The sequence below is a fragment of the Temnothorax americanus genome, unplaced genomic scaffold, assembly GCF_048541705.1.
Source record: "Temnothorax americanus isolate GAGA-0224 unplaced genomic scaffold, ASM4854170v1 Scaffold8, whole genome shotgun sequence".
Lineage (NCBI taxonomy): Eukaryota > Metazoa > Arthropoda > Insecta > Hymenoptera > Formicidae > Temnothorax > Temnothorax americanus.
This window is the reverse complement of record NW_027509802.1, coordinates 4,893,425-4,917,316: the sequence shown is the minus strand read 5'-3', so window position 1 is coordinate 4,917,316 and position 23,892 is coordinate 4,893,425. Positions and strand designations below refer to the sequence as shown.

Here is a 23,892-nt window from a genome sequence, read left to right as displayed (position 1 = left end):
ATTCGATAAAATCCGTTTCTCGTATTTAAAACATGGCAAACGATAGTATAAGAACAGTATATAAATCAAGTGGACGGTACAATTTATATCATCAGTTGTATCGCACGCTAATAATAAAGTGGCACACAATTTCGAATTGAATCAATATATTTATGGTTTTATAACATTTTACATCCCTTCGTAATTTTTAATTATATCTTGGCAGATCAAATTATATCTAGTCAGATCTGGTTATATCTGTTCAGATCTGGCTAGATAGAGACAATTTGCAGATCAAATTATCTGGCCAGATCTGATGAACCAGATCTAGTCATATCTCGGCAGATCTAATTCTTTTTTCCCGGGGGCACAAAATCGATCCGAACTGAAATTAAAAAGTTATCGCCGATTTTCGAATCATGAAGAGTGAAGCACCCCAAAACTTCAAACCACTCCTTTTTTTTTGTTAAGCCGTTAGAACTCTTTTTCAAACTTATCAGGAACTTTAGAACTCTTTGGGGGAACTCTAAAAAACTCCATTAAATTATATCAAAATTCCAAAATTGAGGTGCTAATGACTCCTCCACACGGGACGCGGAAACGCTGGTAAGCTAGGTGATAAGCTGCGACGCGATAGCCAATAAATTTCTTATTCTTACGGAAAAGCGACACGTTTATTGGTTACCGCGTCGTTTCTTGCCGCGCGGCAAGCGTTTCCGCATCCCGTGTGCAGGAGCCATAACACTTTATAGAGATTATTCATGTATATGTTACCGTTAGAACCCGAATTCCGTCAATACCCGATTTAACTAGTCAAAACTAGTTTTATTAAAGTTCAAAACCTACTAAAACAGGATTAACAGTTTTGGAACTGCAGAATAAGCTTCCGAAGGCTAGAGTCGTATATGCCAACGCAACCGGCGCCTCTGAACCTCGCAATATGGCCTACATGGTACGATTAGGTATGTGGAGTGAGGGCACGCCTTTCCCGGAGTTCAATGGCTTCATCACTGCCGTAGAGAAGCGCGGAGTCGGTTACGACATTGACTTTTCGTCAATACCTATTAGTATTAACTAGTAAATTCTAGAAATAACAATAGACTGTCAGTGAAAACTAGATCTGACTGAAAAATTGATTTGTTAAAATATGTTAACAGTTTTTACTAGGCAAAACTAGTTCTCACTGAGTTGGGCCAGTTAAAAGTGTTGATAATTGTTCAGAATAGAGTCTTTACCGAATTTTGATATTTTTTATGTCAGTGTTAAGAGAACTAATTTTCTATGTGTGTTTCAGTATTAAGGAGGTTCGCCTATTAGTCCAAAGTCAACTTAGAGTCTTAATTTTTTTATATGATTTACATAAACACTTTACACAAATAATCCCAAAAGTTGAGCAATGTATAGTTTTTTTGTAATAATATTCAGAAGTTGACCACTTTGCGCCTATCGCCTCATGAGAAACGGTCGCCCTGAGGTAAATAATCACTGATTTAATACATATCTAGCCAACTTAGGACTTTGAAAAACTAGCATTTGACAGATGAAACATCAAGAATTGCATAAAAACTTAGAAGAAACTAAGATTTTACCGTGTGGATTTACAGTTTTTTATTCACTAAGTTTACTTTTACCTCGTGGATCAAATTAGTAATGACAGACGTTGCTATTGGCAACGCAACAGCTGATGCAAACCCAACCTCACAAACAATGTTTAATCACTAATCATGAATCCACGACACGCAATCATCAATGTATTAATCATTTTAAGTCTTTAGTATTCTCTGACAATTGTTCATATAAGTTTTTATAAATTATTTGTAATTTTTCTCTTACTTTATAATGTTAAATAATAAGTACCTGACAACGATTCTCGAGTCGTTGACGCTCTCATACTTCGGCATATATTTGTTAATATTCTATACACTAATAATTTACGAAGAATATAGCACATAACTAGCATCCACAATTCATTATACTAATATTGCATATAATTCGAGATCGCTGTAATGACATTATTATTCAATCGCATTTTTGACTCCAAAGTAATAGGCAAACCTCCTTAAGAGAATTAATTTTTTGATATGTGTATAGACAGTACACATATAGGCGGAAGAGAATACCGGTATTGTCAAGTACATTTGGTTATTTCTAGAATTGACCAGTTAATACTAGTATTGACGAAAGGCCTTTGATAAAACTAGTTTTGACTAGTTAAATCGGGTATTGACGGAATTCGGGTTCTAACGGTAACACATACATATATCTTAGAAATATAAAGGTACCAAATATGTTACACATTGTAAAATGTGTAAAAATACAGAAAAACACCTAAAAGACAAGTGTCTCATACTTTATCATATATGAGATTATATATGAAATCGTATGTGAAGCAAAGGATTAATTAAGGATGTTCTGGAGGCACCGTCCCAACCAAAAGTATGCAGAAAATATTAAAAACACCGATATTAATTCTCCAAGGATCCAAAGACAAAAAAAATGTACATAAATAGTTACGGCAAATCTAATAGAATGTAAAAGACGTAAATTTAGTGAATGCAAATAACTATTACTAATTTTTCCCCCAAAAAAATCTCAAAAAAAAATGTATAAATTGTTTCAAATTTTGTTGCTATCTTTTTGTTTGTTGATGATTTACTTATGTGTAAAATATCATTATATTGGTAGCATTTTTTAATGTTTACACTTTTCTCTGCAAAACTCAAATATTTAAAAATTGATAACTTTTTATCTAAATTGTAAATCAATCTGAAATTTAGTCCCAAACTTTGAAAAAGAATACAGAATATATGATATTAAATTTTCATCAACAGTATAGCATTTTGACAAACTCTCCAAAACAACCTTAAAATAGTATTATAAAACAGTAAATAGCACTTGGTCAGCATATGTTGCATATTTATGTAACAACATAATGAGATGTTTATTGAAAAATGCAACAAATTAATCGCATTATTTAAAATAAGAAAAAACACTTGATATTTTTAACATATTGTTACGCTCGTCGAGTAAACTCGCCGCCGTAACATTATCGCGCACTCCACACTCGCGCACGTATTTTGCGAAACTCGCAAAAGGAAAGAGAACTCAAAAAAACTTAAGAAATGCGTTTATTCCAAGCTCGTAAAACAGAACGCGTGCGGATTCCAAAAATCCGCCAGACAGAAAATCAATAAATCCATAAACAAACTCCCGTTGTCAAGGAGCGCGCTTCACAGCTTTCCCCGACTTCTCTACTCAGTGTCCAGCACGGGCGTAACATTGTCCCCCTCTTCTTAAGTTGTCGTCCCGACAACTAAAGGAAAGTTACAAGCAGTTTCTTTCTCTTAGATTTCCGGGAACTTGAAACGCTTCCTGCTCTACCTCGAGCTAAGCTGCGAGTTAACGTGCTTCGTTTCTTCCCTCAATAAAAAAAAAAACGCTTCTTTCAACGTGTGAACCTCTTCAACGTCGGCTTTCCTTCTGCTACCAGCGCTATCCTCTTGAGAGTCTTCGGACTGGAGGGGGAAGCTTTCGTGGACCCTGCGTCTCGCAAGACTCCCCAGTCCCCGCCTTGGCATTTGCCCTAAGTCCCACGGAAAAACCACGATCAAAAACCGTGGGCAAGGCAGTCTTCTTTTAGCTAATATCTTCGCCTGATGTGTTGTTCGGCACCATCTTCCCGGAGAAATAGCTGAAAGTAACAACAAAAAAAAAAATCTTTTTCTTAAAAAAACCTAAAAACTAATTAAATGAATAGAAATTTTCCGCGCAGAGAAACAGTCCCGTCAAACGTGTCGGGCTTTAATTAATAACCGAGCGCCGTCTTAGTCGAACCTCCACACGCGATGCGCCCCGCACACGAGCCCTCGCCCGTGCCCATCACACGCAGCGGCTCGACCGAATTTCCGCACGCGGCGCGCCCCGCACACGCGCCCTCACCCGCGCCTATCTCACGCGTCGCCTCATTCGAAATTCCGCCGCGAAAAACATTATTGGAGGGACTTAGCTGATGTACGGCGAGTTGCTCGTGAAGACGTGCCACCGTAGCATCGCGTTCCTTCAGGCGAGCCTCCAACTCGCTGCGAAAAAGCTGTTGCTCCTGCTGCTCCAGCCGCCGCTCCTGGCGCAGCTTTTGAAGCTCCAAGTAGACAACTTCGAAAGCACCCGCCTTTGCCTCCGTCGCCACCGCATCCTGCGGATGGGTCGCGCCCGCCTCCGTTGTTGCCGACGCCGCGGCCTGCGAACGGGTCCTCGGCGGGGTGTGCGTGGTCGTCATCCTGTTCGGGATACTGCGTTCGTCGCCTCGTATCCCGGACGAGCCCCCAAAATGTTACGCTCGTCGAGTAAGCTCGCCGCCGTAACACTATCGCGCACTCCACACTCGCGCACGTATTTTGCGAAACTCGCAAAAGGAAAAAGAACTAAAAAAAACTTAAGAAATGCGTTTATTCCAAGCTCGTAAAACAGAACGCGTGCGGATTCCAAAAATCCGCCAGACAAAAAATCAATAAATCCATAAACAAACTCCCGTTGTCAAGGAGCGCGCTTCACAGCTTTCCCCGACTTCTCTACTCAGTGTTCAGCACGGGCGTAACAATATTAAAAATATCAGATATATAATTATTAAGACATTAGCGTTTTGCATAATTACGAATTTAAAAGAATAGGTCATATAATATTCTAGAAAAACTTTGAAATAGATTTCAACTGCATAAATAAAAAGATATAGTAACAGAAATAAACACACACATTCCTGCATTTTCTCATATTCTAGATTTACAAATGGAAGCAAACAAAAAATGTATTTGTGGCGGTCAGCTGTCCGCCACGAACACACGAGCGTACGACCGTACGTACGCGGCACGGATAGTACAACGGGCGCGCGGAACGAAGACGCGCGGAACGGGTAGTAGCGACGCGCGGCACAATATCGATCGGCGGGATAGATTGGCGCGCGCCCGCTACGCGGCGCATCGCCGGCCGATTCTCTCGTAAGAAAGATTCGACATCGACCTCTGTATAAGGGGCAACCCAGCGGGGTTTCTCCAGCGATCAGCTCACCAGTCAGGGGGTGCTACTACCAGGGCCCCTGACATAATCTCTTTTGGAGACGGAGCGTGCTCTTCAGGGCCTCCGTTTGATACGGAGCGTGCTCATTCCGGGCCTTCGTTTACACCTGCTTTGTAGGGCATTAACTCTCCTCGGTAAGAGTCGACAGACTCCCTGCCGTGGAAAGGTTTCCTGGGTCGTTTACGATCCAGCTCACCGGACAACACCGAGACCAAGGCGCTGCCTTCTCCAACTCCGATTCCGACTCCGATTCCTGCACCTGGGGCCACGACGAAGGGTCTGTTCCTGATCTCCAAGGTGGATACTTTCCTCCCGTGAAAGCCACACCTCATCGACCGGCCAACCCGAGTACCACACATCTAACTCCAACCGGAGCATTCTGTGGTGACGCACTCACTGGCCTTGTCTACAAGAACGTCAAGACTCCTCTCCAAGCTCGGCCTTAGCGAATTTAACTATTCGGGACGGATAATAAGCAACACACCGCGTTAACACTACACATTAATCCTCTACACAAATCACACACGTCCACCTATCCGTACACATCCAAGAAATAATTTACCTGTACATAGAGCATGAATAAACCTAGCGAGATTCTACCTAATTGAATGACTGGTTATTGTGGGAACCGACGCACCTTCGCCTAACACCTACCCCACAGTATTAATAATTTATTAATAAACACATTAAAAAATGATAAAATCAAAATCATAAGGCAAATAAGAGTAAAGTGTCGATGTTAAAGTGAAACATATAATATACAAAAAAGCAAGATTAAATAAAACAATCCACGGGCGTGGGATAACACAGATAATAAAGGGCGGGGGAAAGAGAACGCGTTATCCTCCCTGTGTGTATACCGTCCCCCCTACTCTCTCTCTTCCCCCTCTTGAGGAGAAAAGATCGGAGCGGAGAAGAGTGGCTCTGGGTGATGGGACTATGTCACACCACAGGGCCGGGAATCGCCTAACCGACGATGAGCAAGCCCAAGCTAAAGACAGCCTCTGGTCTAGCTAGAGAACAGCGGGCACAATAGTGCCAGATCTCGGTCCGTGACGGAGGGATGGTTAGCGAGTTCCCCCTCCACCGGGAGTTCCGTCTCGTGCCCTGCTTTCTCACGGACAGTGGAAGCCGGGGCTCAAGCAGGGGTTCTTGAGCTTCGACCCCGCCCCCACCAACACCCAAGGGGGCGCGGTGGGGAAAGGTGGTGGGCACTCCCCGCCGCAACAAGATTCTTCCCATTACTGGCAACCCCCCCTCCCCCCGGGGATCATGACCCTTGGGGAATGAGAAAGGTGCGTCATCGGCGCAGAGCGGTGGGTTCCCCAGAAGTCATGATTAAGGGATAACACCACTCTAGAGTCCCCCAAAAAAGCCAATTTTTGATAATTTTTTTCAGAAATACAATAATCATAAATGAAAATCGGTTTAATTCTATTTATTATCTATATATTAAAATATAAAAAAATTTTTTATTATTTATTGCCAAAAAATAACGGCGCCAGAGCCATTGCTCCAAAGTGCCTTTTTGCGGAAAGCGTCCAACGGGCGAAATCAAAGCTCCTATAATTTTGGAGCTGGAACTAAAATTCAAAGATTTTTGAAAAATATATAAGTTTTTCTATACAAGTACATGTGGGAATTGCAAAATATCATTTTTTGTAAAAATGGTGCATGTTAAAAAAAAGTGTTTCATTTTTCGCTAAAAAATTTCGCACGAAATTGTTTATAAAAAAAGTTTTGTTCAACTTATCGCAAAATCCACATGTACTTCTAAAGATAATGTTATTGTAAAGTTTCACTCAAAATTTTAAGTCAATCGGATAAAAGGTGTTCAAGTTCTGATTCCGCCCGATTTTAAAAAAGCGATTTCGAGAAAAACGCGTTTAAAGTTTCAGACGCTCGAAGCGCACTCCGAACGCGCCGGCAGACGGATTATGAAAAAGGGATAATAAAGATTTTTCCAAGCTTTGGAACCAAGTGTACCTTATTTCTAAGACCTTAAAGCATCGTTTAAACAAAAAAATCAATTTTTTGACAATTCTAGAGTGGCTTTACCCCTTAAGTTCGTTCCCGGGGCACCCACCACAACGCCAGAGCAAGCCATTCGCGGGGGTTTTAGTGGGTAGGCTGCGCGCGTGTATCGTCCTCCGGAGCGGTATGCGCGCGTAGAATCCCACACTCCCCTCGTCCTCTCCCCGGAGACAAGGGAGTCTTCCCCTTCAGAAACTATTGAGTAAACCAGACTCTTCACGGGCCTGGGATCCCAGTAGTTGAAGATTTCCCCCGCGTAACAAAAAAAGAATCATGCTCTTCTTCCACGGGAGAAGCGTCAGAGTGCCATCCGGCCTGTTCCTGACAATAGAGGGGGTCCGCGTCCCCATAGAAGCTCACCTGAAACATCTGGGCTTCTGGTTGGACGGCGTCTGGAGCTTCGGCGAACCCTTCGCTCGCCTTATTCTCAGGGTGACGGGAGTGACCAACAGTCTTTGCAAGCTGTTGCCAAATCTAGGAGGGGCAAATAGCCGTGTCCGCCTATACGCGGGGACGGTCAACGCCGTGGCACTATACGGAGCCCCAGTCTGGGCCCCAAAACTGATGGCCACCGAACGCTTCAAGATGCAAATGAGCCGCGCTCAACTGTGGTGGCCATCAGGGTGTCACGGGTCTACAGGACAGTCTCCCACGCAGCGGCAACGACACTGTCCGGGCTCCTGCCGATGGAGCTTGTAATAAACGCGCACGCGGAAGTTTACCGCAGGACACGCGAGCTCCAAAGGATGGGGGTAATGATGACGGACAGGGTCCGCAGGGCGGTTAGGCTCCAGGCACAGACGGCTCTTATGGAAGAGTGAAAGAGATACCTCGACAATCCCACTCTGGCTGAGAGGAGAGTCGTCAAGGCCGTCTGACCCTGCCTGCGGGACTGGAAAGCAGAAGAGGACTGTCATACGATCGGACGCAAGTGCTCATCGGGCCTGGATGCTATGTAAAGTTCCTGTGTCGGATCAGTAAGAAGTGGACCACGCAGTGCCACCACTGCAACGCGGTCCTGGACTCGGCGCAACACACGTTGCAGTACTGTCCGGCGTGGACAGAGGAGCGCCGAGTCCTCAGGGATCGCGTCGGGGAAGATCTCTCGCTCTCGGACATAGTGACAGCGATGGTCGAGAGCGAGGAGAATTGGTCGGCCGTAGCCTCCTTCCGCGGCCAAATTATGGCGCAGAAGAAAGAGGCGAAAAGGGTCTGGTGCGGAGAGTGTCCGGACCCGAATCACCCCGAAGACGAGGGCCAAAGAGGCGCTTTAAAGAGACCGCGTGGGCTCCCTCCCTTCTGGGAAGGCGCCAACACCCTGCCTCAACCCAGCAATGAGTGGACGTAAAATAACAGCCAACGGGGGAGGGGACAGAGTAAAGTCCTCTACCCCAAGAGAGAGTAAGTCGGTTCATGGCTGGAGAGCAAAGGCAGATTAGTGGCCTCGCAATGCCCGACGTGTGCTGGGTAATTTATTCGCTCCCGAGTGCGCATCAAAACAAAGTTTGCGCCTCTCCCCACGTCAACCAATCGGGTTGAGGTGCGGAGAGGCGCGGGGAAAGTCGGCCCGCGGGCGGGGGTTCCCAGTGGGTCGGCATAACCTCCCCACATAAGAGAGGTAGCCGAAGTGGTGGTGTCCCACCTCGGCCACGATAGAGAAGCAAGTCCCCGTCAAGTCAAGGCGGGGGCAGGTGCCTCTTACCGACAAAGGGGCACCGAGAAGCAAGCGCAGGAAGGGTAGCGGAAGGATATAGTTAGTTCCCGTTGCCCCTCCACTAAGTGCGCAAAGGTGGACACCCGGTGGGGTTTTAGTCGGTAGAAGTCCGACAAACCGCCCGTCCTCTCCCCCGGGAAACGGGGGTATCCTATGAGGATTTCTCCACCGTTATAAAAAAAAAGAAGCTTCAGAATCATGTCGGAGAAGAAATTTTTGTTGACACTTGTCTGGAACGGAAGTGATAAAACGCGCAAAAAGAATCGCGAGAAAGACGATAAGTGTAATTATGAACAGCGCCAGCGTAAAAAGGTAAAAAAATCAACTTTCCTGCTATCCGGCAACAATAATAAAGTGAAGGGGCATTCGCCACATATACAGGACTAGCTGGTTACCCAGGCTTCGCCCCGGAGAACATATGTAATAAAACACGCAAATAGTCTCTCTCTTTCTCCCTCTCTCTCTCTTTCTCCCTCTCCCTCTCCCTCTCCCTCTCTCTCTCTGGAAAATTTCGTAACCGATTTCCAAAAAAATACCAGTTCCCAAAAAGATCGGTAACAAAAAACTACAGTTTATAGCACTCCCCAAGAAATTCTACCCCTGTTTTTATATACAGTTCTTTAAAATTCGATTAACTATTTCCCGAAAAATTCGTCAAACTTCTGATACCAGTTTCCAAAAAAATTGGAAACAAAAAATTATATACTTTATAGCACTCCCCTGGAATGTGAACCCCTACTTTATGTACAATTCTTTGAGATTCGGTCATTTGAAACCGGTTTCCAAAAAGATCGGTAACAAAAATTGTACACATCATGGCGCTCCGCGTAAAATTCTACCCCTACTTCATATACAATTCTTTGCGATTCGGTCAATTAATTCCTGAAAAATTGGAAAAATTTCTAATACCGGCTTCCAAAAAAATCGGTAACGAAAAATTATACACTTTATAGCACTCCCCGGAAAATTCTATCCCTGTTTCATACCCAATTCTTTAAGATTCGGTCAATTATTTCCCAAAAAATTGAAAAAATTAAAAAAACCGGTTTCCAGAAAAGCGGTAACGAAAAACTATACACATCATGGCACTCCCCAGAAAATTCTACCTTTATTTCATATACTTTTGGGAAAAATTCAGTCCACTAACAAATGAGTAGTTTGCGGACAAACAGACGGACGGACAGACAGACAAACAGTCGGGTTTTATATAATAGTATGATGTCCCATTTTAAATGCCCCAAGCAAATATCTAAAAAAATATGGAAAATATGAAAAAACGTTTTAGACAAAAGTTGCAGAATATAAAAGGGTAGAAATAATGATAAATTTTTGAAAAAATTGACCAATTTTTGAAAAAAAAATCGATTTTTTCAAGTCACCTAAAAATAATCATTTTTTTAAATAGAACTGTATGTATTTTTTACATGATATAATTATTTTTAAGTGCTGAAACACAATACAAAGATACAGGTAATAGGAACAGAAAATAGGAACAAAATGCATTGTTACACGGCTTCTGATAGGTTGAAAATCTACATTCTGTTGCTATTCCCTATTCCTATTGCTTGTACCTTTGTATTGTGTTCCTGCCTTAATTATTATACATATAAAAGTATTAAGGTAGAATTATAAAAAAATTAATAGTTTACGAGATATTTCATATTTTATTCTGGCACATTTTGACATAAAGTATAAAATATCTCGTAAACTATTCATTTTTTGATAACTGTACCTTAAAACTTTTATGTACACAATAATAAGATAAATCAATTGGTATAAAGAAAACACATTGTTGCTTTGCAAAAAAAATTATGTAATTTCTAAAATATGCAACGTCTTTTTTTTAATAATTTTACCATTATTTGTTCTCCTTAATATTCTACAACTTTTGTCTAAAACTTTTGTTTTTCCATATCTTCCATATTCGAAATATTTGCCTGGAGCATTTAAAATGAGACATACTGTATATATGGCAAATGTCCTCCACTTTACTATTGTTGCTGAATAACAAAACAGTTGATTTTTTACCTTTTCACACTGGTGCTGTTTACAATCAAACTTATCGTCTTTTTCCGCTTTTTGCGGAAGTCGAGTGTCAAAACAAAAATTCTCTCTCCGGCATGATTATAAAGCCAATATAAATGTTCCTGCCAAATTTCATCGAACTGCGATAAGTTTCCCATTTGGGTCTACTTTTTGTATAGTCCTTTCGAAAATTTGAAAAACGTTTAAAGATATTTTATTCAAATTTGGTATGCGTACATGTGCTATTAAGAACTCTTTTCCAATACCAATAAAACATTTTTACATTCACCAGGGGCGTGCGTCTTTGACATCCTGTATTTGAAAACGAAGCAGTTTAGGGCATATGTTTATAGAACTTTTTCTTCTTAAGGTAAGTCAAACAATATCCCTTTTAATGCGTTATTTCAAAATAACAATCGATTAATTTGCCTCATAAATCGTCAAATAGTAAGCCATCTGCACTAAACAATTGCTCTACATGTGCTAAAAAGATAAAAAAAAATTTCAACTTGAGAAAAAAGTTAATAAGTTTAATTTTGTGTTTTAAAAAAAGTAGTTAAAGTTAAAAATTAACTCATTTTAAATTAACTAAGCTAAGTTATTAACTTATTGACTTTTTTATTTAACTTCTAATTAATTAACTAGGCAGATACTTTTCATATCTTTCTGATCACCCAATAAACACAATCTTTAGCTTAGTTGACAAGAACCATCTTATTGTCTTACTCCATGTTTCATAAAAAAAAACTTGGAAATAGTTACTAATATTTTATTGAATTATTCTCTTAATTAAATTAATCTTCAAAAAAATTAATTTGAGATTTTAATATTTATTTAACAGTAAATTTAAACATACACAGGAAGTTAAATCGGAGAATCAGACTAAAGATAACACAGCGTCAAATAATAAAAAATTCAGTCATCCTGTTTATTAAAAACAGAAAAAGCTCATTTGTTAAACGGTGACGAGCACATGGTAAAGTATAGTTGTAATAATCTCAGCAAGTTTGTTAAGGTACATAAAGATACAAATCCAATAATTTTAAACAATAACGTAATCAATAAAATAGAGTGTAAAAACTGTAATGGTCTCATATATAAGACAGACAAAAAACAACTAGACTTAATGAACACAAAAACAAAATTAAGACAAACCCATTTAAGCATTCTGTAATCTTCGAACATATTACTAAATTTAACCACGCCTTGGATTGGGACAACACAGAAATACTTGACACTGATCTAACTTTCACATAAGAGACTTATATAAAAAATACAATCAAATTAAATTAAACCCATTTACGATCCGAGTTTGGATCTTAGTAACTTAATATATATATATATATATATATATATATATATATATATATGTTGTGTGTGTGTGCGTGTGTGTATGTGTGCGTGTGCGCGTGTGCGCGTGCGCGTGCGTGTGTGTGTGTGCGTGCGCGTGCGTGTGCGCGTGCGTGTGCGTGTGTGTGCGTGTGTGTGCGTGTGTATTACACATATCTTTTCCAACTTTAGAAAACTGCGCACCAACTAGATTTGTCATATTTACAACACAGTTCCCGTTGGAGTAGAAAAGACAGGGGCTAGTTAAAACATTTTTAAAAACATTTTTTTACATGTAACTAATAAATGGAATACAAGTCGCGAAAAAATTTTTCAATACTTATATAACATAAAAAATTTCTTTTAACTTAATAGTATAATTAATTTTGTTGCACCAATAACAATTATAAGAAGACGACATTTGTAATAATTAGATATATGGAGTAAGTTGTTACAGTACCGGATTAAGTTGTAAAAGCTCCAGTTTAAAAAAAAAAAAAAAAGTGTAGGTAATATATTTAATAAAGAGAAATAATAACATGTAACAATATGTGTCATATTACATTTCACCGTTAAGTGCAAAATTATGATATAGATATAATGTAACTGATGTTCTGTATTGACTGGTTCTGATACGTAATAAGAGACATTAACGGTGAAATCTTACATAAGATTTAAATATCTGCCGTTGTTATACCAAGGTTATATGTTACATCGACGGAGATGGTCAAAATTATAAGTAGAAAGCTGTAACAATCTACCCCGACCTGCCATATTTAGATATTTTGATTTATTGTTTAAACAAAAAATGTTTTAAAACGTTAACATAACTGGAAGTTATTACGTTTAAAGTAAAAATTTTAAAGACACAGTTAGAATTATGATATGATGACCAGATTTATAAGTACAACATTTAATATATCAGTAATATATTTATTTTACTTTCGGCTATATACAAAACTAAAAATATTTTCTGTTTGTAAAAATACGCTACTCAACCTAAAATTACTAATTGAAATATTATCGCAATATTTTTGCGGAAATACTATATTTTTTACGCAATATTATCTTTTGTAACTTTTACAATAATTACCGTACACTTGCCCCATGTACCAACTAGCCCCGGTCTCCCTTAGTAAAATCTCCTCCCTCCCCGTAATTAAATCGATTCAATTTAACTATCAAAAAAAATTTATTGCGAAAAATATTACCTCAGCCATTCAAACCTGGAACCTCCCTCATTCCGTGTCCTACCAATTCGACTACTGAGGCATGTGACAATATTTATCGCAATAACCGGTTAACAATAATTTCAACATCTTTCTCAGGCAACATAAATTTTACTTATATTTCTTATTTTATTTATATAATAATTAATTTAAAAAATTAAATTTAAAAAAAAAACAAAAAAACAAATCAATGAAATCGAACTATAAAACTTATTTTTTTGCTGCACCTCCCTTGCTGTGCTGATTAATGCTTTTATGGATACCATGATCTTTCTTTTAAAACTTATATATCTATATATATATATATATCACAAATTATGGAACGCGTGAAATTATAAAGATTAAAATCTTGATTATTAGAACTTGTTGGATAAAATACCCGAATACACACATATCAATTTATCTTTCTGTACATTTCGAAAAGATAAAGTTAAAATCGATATTTGGTTAATTTAATTGTGACCTTTTCTTATAAAAGTTACTAAATAATAGATAGTAAATAATCAAGTATTGCCTATTAAATAATTACCTTATATATATATGTATATATATATATATCTACCTGCAGACATAAAAAATGGTATTCTGAATTTCCCTGAGACAACCACAGATCGTAACAACTGCATTGTAGGTCCATCAAATGGTAGAGCACCGCAAACTAATACGTACAAGACAACGCCGAGACTCTGAAATATTATATATTGCATTTTATATATTTTGCAGTTATAATGACATAAATACGATAAGGTGCATTAATAATCCAGAATGTCCTTTTTGAATTTAAAAAGGTACAGACGTGCAAGTTACTTCTAAGCTCCCGACGCATATCTCCCTGGAGGAGGTTCTGTGTATCTTTTGCACGTATTATATCAAAAATTATGAGCACAATCAATGTTTTGTGTCAAATGCATATGCAAATAATGCAAAAGCGATGAAAACGATCATTTTTACGTGATTGATCCACGATCACCGTTTATCGCGGTGGGGTCGCAAAATTTATTTGTGGCTAGCACTGATCATGAAACTTAAGATACCTTTGGTTTATGGCTTTATGGCCTCGATCCTTCTTGACTTGAGCAACTCTTTAAAGAGAGTTCCTTAAGAGAGAGTTTAGGCATAGCATATATAATTTTTAATTAATCAGTTACATGTTTCAGACTAACTCCAAAGAAAGAATTCCAAACGATTTATATAAAAAAAAAAAAAACATTTAAAAAAAAATTTTAATATGTGTAATACTTGTATCACTAATAAAAAGTTTCAATTTTCTATGATTATAATTTCTAAATTACATATAAGCATTTGAAATTCGCGTTCACCAAGTTTTTTACAAGAAAAATTCATTTATTTTATTTTAATTTTTATTCTGTACTGTTACCTCTTTAATTCTTTGTGATTAAAATAATTATGTGTAACGTTATAATTTTGTTAAGCAGAATTAAAACTACTACCACACTTGGGTTGGAATAGAAAGACTTTTGAATTAGAACACAAAGACCAAGATATGCACCACTTAGGTTTTATTTTTTAAAAGTAATTGCGCAACAATTATTTTTCAAAACAATATATATATTCTCTTTGCAATTGGCGCATTAAAAATTTCACATCTTTTTTTTGAAATGCATGTCTCTTGGGTTGAGTTAGGTAACACAAATTTGTTTGTATAATAATTTTGTTAAAGAGAAATTCTACTACCACTTAGGTTGGATTTTGGATTTATACATATCACTTAGGTTGAGTTAGATAACGTAATTTTGTGATATTTATTTAAAACTTTAAAACATGTTTATTTTTAAGCACTACATTTAACTTTGTATGTTATGTTTTCGTTGAAAAATAAAAACTTATTTGAACTGTACTTTATAATTCTTTCTTCAGCTATTCAATAATCAATAAGTAAATTGCGAAATAGAAACTTATTAAATAAACAGCAGTTAAAATTTAGTTCAAGCTAAATTATTTCTATGTTTTAGTATAATAATTATTATGAATTCAATAATGATGATAATCTCCACGATAACTCGTGTTTAAGATTTATGATTTGTGGTAACTCGCCTTTATGAGATTTGAATCCGAGATCTGGTTAACGATTGAATAATTGAATTGGAAATCTAGACAGCATCAAACAATTCAATAAGAACAAGATCCGGATCTGAACAAGATTCGGATCCAAACAAAAACTGAATCCGAACAAGATCTGGATCCACACAAGATCTGGATCCACACAAAAGCCGGATATCCAGATTTTCACTTGAATCAAATATTTTATCTCGGATCTTTCTATTTATATATTTGGTAATTATGCATAAAAAAAACCCCACTTACCAATGACCAATGACATATGTTGTCAAGGTCACCCTCCTAATGGGCGGAGAGGCTCATGGTAAATATCTCAAGTTCCCGAAGCCTCCCCACATTAACGCCGAGAGGGACACCCAGAGGGGTTTTAGTGGGTTAGAGTCCCACATAACCGCCATCCCCGCCCCGGGGGAGGGGGTATCCGTGTAGATTTCCCCTCCGTAAAAAAAAAGAGAGAGAAATCACCCTCCTAAGTGACCTTCAGAAGGCTTTAGCCGACGGTCGTTTTTTATTAAAAAGTTATTAACAAAAAAAGTTGAAAAATATTTACAACTTTTCACGCGTGAAATCCCACGCATGTACTTTGAAGGCACACTGTGTCTAGTTTGACAATAGTGGAGCCCCCTGCAAAGGGGCGGAACCTGTGTGGTGTGTGCCATCAAGAACCTCAGGCTGCGGGTGGCTCCCCAGAAAACTCAAGCGGTTTTCTTTCACGACTGCTCGAGGGGGAAGTCACCCGATATGTTCTTGATGGTGGATGGAGTCCGCGTGGGGACCCGGCTGAAACTGCTGCAGGGTCTCTGGCTGGACGGACTAAAGTTCGGCGAGCATGTTGCTCGGCTGACCCCCACGGTCAAGGTAGTGGACTAACAGCCTATGTAGGCTAATGCCCAACCTAAGGGGGCGAGCAACAGCGTTTGCCGGCTTTACGTGGAAGTGGTACATTCGGTGGCCCTATACGGGGCCCCGATATGGGCCCCTAACATGATGGCCACCGAAAGCCTCAAAGAGCCGATGTGCCGTGTACAGAGGCAGGTGGACATCCGGGTGGCAAGGGGCTACCGAACCGTCTCCCACGCGGCGGCCTCGACCTTGTCCGGGATTCCGCCGATAGAGCTTCTCGCGAAGAAGCACGCCTTCACTTTCTGGCGTACGCGGGAAGTTCAGGCGGAGGGCGTGATAATCACCGACCGTGCGTTGATACGCCGGTAAGCCGCGACGACCCTCCTCGCCAAATGGCGAGATTACCTCGATAACCCCGCGTTATCCTGCAGGAGAGTCGTCGAAGCCGTCCGACAATGCCTGGAAAACTGGGCGAGCAGGCAGGGACTCACGTTCCATTTGACACAGATGCTGACCGGGCATGGGTGCTTTGGTGAGTACCTGTGTCGCATCGGTAAGAAACGCACCACACAATGTCATCACTGCGGTGATGACATGGACTCGACGCAGCACACGCTGGCACGTTGTCCAGCGTGGGCAGAAGAGCGCCGAGTCCTGCGCGCCAGTGTAGAATGTGTCCTCTCCCTTCCGGCCGTAGTGGCAGCGATGGTCGAGGGGGAAAAGAAATGGCGGACCATGACCAAGTTTTGCAACGCGGTCATGGCCGCCAAAAAAGAGGCCAAAAGGATCCGGCGCGGAAAACGACCCGCGCCGGATCAGACCAACGTAGACGGGAGGATCTTCGTGCGCCCGCGAAGACCACCTCCTTGCCGGCGAAGGCGGATGCTCCCAGATCCCGCGCCCCAGCAGCTTAGAGACGCGGGGTGACAACGATAATAGAAGAAAGGGAGAGGGAACTTGTTCCCCTCCCGTGCATATACCCTCCCCTTACTCTCACCCCCCCCCCTTTGCGGGGAGAGGGGTTCGGAGCAAAGAAAGGCAGCCCTGAGCGGTGAGATTCATCTAGCCGCTCTAGCCGCTCGGGGCCGGCACAATCGTCCATCCGACGATAGACAAGCCATTGTTGTAAGCAACCCCCCTGGCTAGGCTAGCCAGAGGGTTAGAGACCCTCTAATAAGAGTCTGGCCACCTTGTCCCGCATTTTGATTGGTCCGCCATTTATGCGTGCTTCGGCAAACTTCGGAAGAATTCGTGCGTTCTCGTTCACTCACTCAGTTGAGATCGCACATCGCGCGAATATCATCGTGTTTTAACCTTTCGCCCATTGTCATCGTGAAGCCACGTGGTGAAGCCTTTTGTCAGTGCTGGTCAATTCATATTTTTGATAATTTAAATATCATGATTTGGCGCTCAGCCCCATTTTGCAACAATTCTACCGCTAAAGGCTATATTTGTAAAACATTTCCGAAAAACCCTGAACGTCGGGCACAATGGGTTGCAAATATGAATGTGAAGAACTGGATACCAACTGACCGCTCATATTTATGCAAGGTAAGTTTTTTTTTAATTAAAAAAGTGACTAAACACAGGTCATGTATATTAATGTGTTTAATAATTGTAGGTTATAGAATAATATACATATAAAATAACAAAACTGACAAATTGTTTTAAAAATGTTCTATACTTTAGACTTATTTAACATACTAATTACAAATGTGTTTTTGGAAAGTGCATTTTTCTCCAGAAATGTGGGAGCAAAAGAGTGATAAAAAACCGAAGTTAAAACCAAACGCAGTGCCAACAATTTTTGGATACTGGCTTACAGAGAAAACTGCATTTAGACAGACTGTAAATAAGGTGACAAACTTTTTCATTATTATACTGTCGAAATAATAATTGTAGCTGTACGCTGTACGCAATCACTAATTCTTTGCATTACGACAATTACCTTTCACAAATTCAACGCAAAATGAACAAAATTTTGCTAAATCAGTCTTGAACGAAGAACAAAATGTTACAGACCAAGGGCACCAAACTGCTGCTAAGGTAAATATAACTGTACTTATTATTTTACTATCTATTATACTATTATATTATTATACAATAATTTTTTTTAGTATGACGATGTACATTAACTTTGACGTTTCTTGTACTTTTATGACCTAGAAACCAATTAAAATTTTGTTTTTAATGTTGACATTAACAATAGACTAATATTTCTATTTATAAAAATATTTATGTTAACATACAATAAAAAATGTTAACTTTATTCTTATTTCTTCATTAACAGCAAGAGAAGAAAAAAAATTAAAAAAAGCTCTTGACACTCAAGCCAAACGTCTTTTAAGGATTCAGAGACAATCAAAATCAAAATCACTGAAAAATATGGTGCATCGATTGAAATATGTTATAAGTCAAGACAAATACAAAACAGCTTTGAAAATGGTATTTAATGAAGACCAAATTAAAGCTCTATATAACAAACGGAGAACTGTAAAGAATTGGTCCAATAGAAAAAGTACATAATATGCGATATATTCTGTGTACATGCGTCTTCAGTAATAATATAAATAAACAAGTTAAAAGTGTAGCATGCTATGTATGTGAAGTATACGTGTATTTATCTTACAAAATTATATTTCTTTTTTATATGGAATACGAATATATGTTAACTCTTATAACGTGTACATACATGAAAATAAATGTCTCAGGATTTTTTACGCTTCATGTTTACGATTCATTTACGCAATGAACCATTTAATCAGATGAGTATTAAGTGATGATGTAATTTATTATACACTACAGACATAATTATATTGACATAAAATTTTTTTTTTATTATCACTCCCATACAATCTAATTAATTTGCTTTCTTTATAATAACACACAAAAGTATTTGACAATATGACTTGGATGACCTTTAACGTTTCGTGGGCCATGTCGTATCCTGATTTTGCAGACTTGTTACTTCAGTACAAAAAATCTATAACTTGTAGATTTCATAAAACATTTCTCAGTGTGAAAATATAAAATATACATATAATGTGTCATTAAATGTTGATGCGTGATATATACTCTATACTGTAATATAAATTAAAAAATATATATCTCTCTCAAAAACATATAGTTTTAACATGGATAAAATTATTAATTTTTTATTATTTATTAATGAAAGTTTATACAAAGGTTATGATCTTAGAAGAAATCGACAAAAATACGTTTAATCAGACCACGTATGAATTATTTGGTATTTTTTGATAATAATTATTTTAAAAAAAGATTTGTAATGTTAAAATACAGCTATTCATAAAGTGGTACGTCACGAAGAGGTAGGTTAAGTGTGCGCATGCGTCAACTGAGTGAGAAAGTGAGCATATTGCTTTCCCACTTGTGTGATTCCACGCATAAATGGCGACCATCCAATTGTGGTCAGACTCTTATTAGAGGGTCTCTACCAGAGGGTTTGCTGGCGCGTTAAGCGCCACTTCGCGGCCCGCGAGAGAGAAATGGTGAGCGAGTCCCTCCCCCCCAATGGGGAGGGGTTCTGTCTCGTACCCTGCTCTGTCGCGGGCGGTGGGAGTCGAGATCCGAGCGGGGACTCTCGGGTCTCGGTCCAGCCTCCACCAACACCAGAAAAGACGCGGCGGAGAGAGATGGTGGCTACTCTCCGCCGCAGTAGATTATGCCCATTATTGGGAACGGGCATGATGACGTCAGCTGGCCAATATGGCGGCCATAATCCACCACGTCAACACGTGAGACATATGTGTGCTCACGCATTTTTGTCGATATAAAGATAAAGAAAGCTTAAATCAATGTAAAGTGAAAGTGAATCATGTTTCTAACATTGTTAAAAATCTGCAGATATGCAGACTCAACTCTGTCGTCTCGAAATATCGTGAAAAGAGAAAAATTATTACAAGCTGGACATATCGTATCTTGTTGAATGATACCCTTAATTGCAAGATGTTTGCAAATATCTAGCTTGAAAAGTGGAATTCTTCACAAAATTGAAGGAAGCATTTCAACTAATGGAGAAATTGTTAAAATGTGTTGCTCTTGCAAAGCAGGAAACAGCGGATGATGTAAACATATATTGCAGCACTCATGTTTTGTCAAAGGTATGTATGTTTTTTATGTAAGTTGAATATTATAATTTTTTATAATAATAAGCTTTTGATATACATGTAGTGTAAGTAAAATTTATAGTATATACTGATGACTTTAACAACCAATATTTTTTCTAACCTCAATGAACAGAAAGTTTTAAAATATAATCAATTTATCGCATATATAACTGTCAATTCGCATGCAATTTAAGAAATTATTCTAAGACAATTAATTAATGTATTAATGCATAATTAAGTTTTCTCTATTTTAATGTTTCATTTATTTTAATATTTTAAGAGTTAAACTTTTGAAGCTTGACGAACTGTCTTGCACTGATGTCAAGTGCTCCTGGAAAAAGAAAACCAAAGAAGCATTGCAACAGTATGAACTGATGCCTTTACTGGATCACCTTTGCATGCAAAAAATAAAAGCAAATGTAGTTAATGTGTCTGCAGAAAAAAGGGAGGAGATTAATAATAATTGGCTTTCACTCTCATCAAGTGCTATCAAAAAATATTTGTATTGTATGCAAAGCAATCCATAATTTCTGGCTAAAAAAAAATGCGTCAACAATTTTTTAAATTTATTTCATTTACCTTTGCTTATTACGTCGTTAAATTATTGAAATTATGGATTAAGGCTAGAAGAGCGATTATTAAGAATAAAATCAGAATTAAGTTTTTAAAACATTCCTACTTTACTTAGTATAATTGTTCTTATTCCACTAGATGGCTCACAGTGTCGTGCGATCTATCGTGACAACATGTCATGGACACTTTAATCTTTAATGTATTTTTAATGTAATTTTATATTGTTGACCATCTTCCGTTCTCCGCACTATATGGTGAGTGTTTCGGATTAAAATGAGTTATTGCTCTTATTCTTTGTTTCATTAATTGTGTTTGACCATTTATAGATAACAATCATTTAGTTCTCATGGTTTTCCGACTTCCTAATCCGAAAGCTCATGGTTATGATGGAGAATGGTTTATTGTACTGCTAAGGATGGCTCGAAGAAGAGCCAAAACGTCCGGAAACTTGTAATATGAAAATATATCTGTCTTTTGACATCACGCACTAATAACCGCGTCGACTCTCTTATTGCCAATTTTTTAATGTTCTTATTATTATTGAGAGTCGTCCTTAATTATTTTATTATTATTTCAATGTCTTTGGTGCAATCCGTTATCGTCGTCACCGCGGGAAGGCTTGGATGCAGAGAAATCGGACCAGACCAGTGGTACATGGTCATAATATAATCATAGCGAATGCTATGTTGCTATAGCCATTTTCTGATTGCTGCCGGGGGCCCAATTTTTCATATAAAACTGAGCACAGTCCTTTGGATTCGATTTACTGTTATAGTTTCCGAAATATGATCGCTTAAAATTGACTGTTTTTCCTCGAAATTTAACATTGCGCTTATGGCCACTGAGATAGAAAAACTAATACTTGGACATGTATTTGTCAGTAGCAAAAACAAAAAATCTAAAATAAGAATTAAAACAAATATTTGAGCAAAAGTAATTGAATTTTTAAAGAAATGCATGTTTAAATTTCAACGACACTGACCATACGGTATCAGAGTGTGATAAATACAAAAAATTTTGGGTAGGTTAGTTTTTTCGTGCACGGTCATGCTTTATGGATGTGGCAACGTTAAAATACTATTTCATTTTCTGTAACTCTCTTTTATTTTGTCGGTTTTTAACATTCTAAGAGAACCAATAATGTTCAAAAATCTGTTCTGGAATTGAATGTAAAAGAATTCATCATTTATTGAACTTTATTGATCAAGTCTAATTTTGACTAGCATAATTGAGAAAAACTACCTTAAGTGCAAACTCGTGTAGACAAACTACAAACGGTCTTGTGAATGCGACTTTCAAATGCCTATAACTCACCAGAAACTAATCATAGAAAGTTGAAAAATTTGAAACTTTTCATCAGAGACAAGTACTATAATCCATCCCCTTCTAAAAAAAGGCGTGTATCTAAAAAAAGGTGTAAAGTCGATACTCGAATCTATCGAAGTTTATTGTTGTCGCTTTTCCGCGATGCTGATTGGTTTTCTCGCTGCGCTTACTTCATGAGTAGCTATCATCATATACTTTGACAGTTGTGTGTATCAAAAAGTTAATAGTGTAATAGTAATAGTATAATGTTAAAGCTAAATAGCGCGCGCGAAGCGCGCGTCTGTGATGCCTAGTATATTAAAAATTCAAAAAAATTGACCAAAAACACTTCTTTCATATAAATTGTGCGTCTTTTATTTCTTTTTTAATTGATTTATTATAGCAATATATATTAAAATAATATTTATACATTACATATAAACTATCAAATTAAACTCATTTTTGTATTAACAAGGTATTCGCTCAAAAGTAGGTCTAAAAAATTAGGCAATTTTTGCAATTTTTTTTAATAAACAATAGTTATTTGTGTAACAAATGCGTGAAGTTAAGAATTGGAGCCATCGGCTCGTGCGTCCACTCCGCACTCGTGTCCAATTCTCTCAACCCGCACGTGTTACACACCCTATTTTATATTACAAAGTGCGTGGAAAGTGGCCTATTGCGTGCGCGCCATCTGTGCGACGGATGGCCGATTCCGCACGCACGAGAGATTTCTCACTCAAAGCCGTGCGGGAATGAGATATTCCCGCACGGGTTTGAGTAGGAATTTCTCGCGTAGAAAATTGGCTATTTGTCGCACAGATGGCGCGCGCGGAATGGGCCACATTCCACGCACGTGTGATATAAAAATTATTATAAATAAGCAGTGTTGCATATATATTCGTTACTATTTTATTCAATTTTTTAAATAATTTAAAACAAAAAATTAAGTAAAAAGTTCTTCTTTAACATACCGTCATTTTTTTGTTTAGCTTTTTATAAATGATTGAAATACAGTCTATAGAGATAAGACTACTCATTAAAATAAACTAACTTTTTTGTTTGCCATGATTAGAACGGATTCAATCATGGCAACTATCAAGGACAAATATTGCCATACATACATACATTTATACACATACAGCCATACATTTATCAAACATAGTTTCCTCCAACTTCCCTTCTCCCCTAACATAAAAACTTAAAAGAATCCAAAGTATAATACATTAAAGTTATGTTAAAAGTAAACAAAAAAAAACAATAATTATATCTTACGGTAAGTAATTCAATAACTTTTAAATCAATTTTTTTATAATATACGTCTTAATAATATACGATAATAGACGTACAGTGTTTCTCAATCATTAAAAATAAAAGTTGTAACGTCAAGATTAATAAATATTGGTTATTTTTATATAAAATTCGATAAAAATAATAATAAAATAGAAACAAATGCAAAACTACAAGTTTTTTTCGTTTAAGTTACATAAACAAAAAATCTTTAAAATTATCTATTTTTCAGGTATTTTTGAACAAATATCCCCTTAATATAAACTGCATAGATTAAAATTACATAGACTAAACT

At 38.0% G+C, this 23,892-nt stretch overlaps 1 protein-coding gene and 2 long non-coding RNA genes across 9 annotated transcripts in view; 2 read left to right on the top strand and 1 right to left on the bottom strand.

The window, feature by feature from the left end:
* Positions 1-23,892, top strand: part of LOC143907298 (uncharacterized) — a 192,712-nt gene that overhangs the window by 123,297 nt on the left and 45,523 nt on the right. The window lies entirely within an intron of this gene.
* Positions 1-23,892, bottom strand: part of LOC143907290 (serine/threonine-protein kinase SIK3) — a 199,086-nt gene that overhangs the window by 135,171 nt on the left and 40,023 nt on the right. For all 6 annotated transcript variants that reach the window (XM_077423968.1, XM_077423966.1, XM_077423967.1 and 3 more), the window contains one exon: positions 13,943-14,066. In XM_077423968.1, the coding sequence (XP_077280094.1) occupies positions 13,943-14,066 (124 nt within the window). The remainder of the gene's footprint in view (positions 1-13,942; positions 14,067-23,892) is intronic.
* On the top strand, positions 19,436-22,440 carry LOC143907084 (uncharacterized). 2 transcript variants are annotated; one of them, XR_013259714.1, is made up of 4 exons: positions 19,439-20,057; positions 20,167-20,423; positions 20,710-21,256; positions 21,329-22,424. It is a non-coding gene; the product is annotated as an uncharacterized LOC143907084 (long non-coding RNA). The 2 variants fall into 2 exon arrangements; XR_013259713.1 differs by having other exon boundaries at positions 19,436-20,423; positions 21,329-22,440.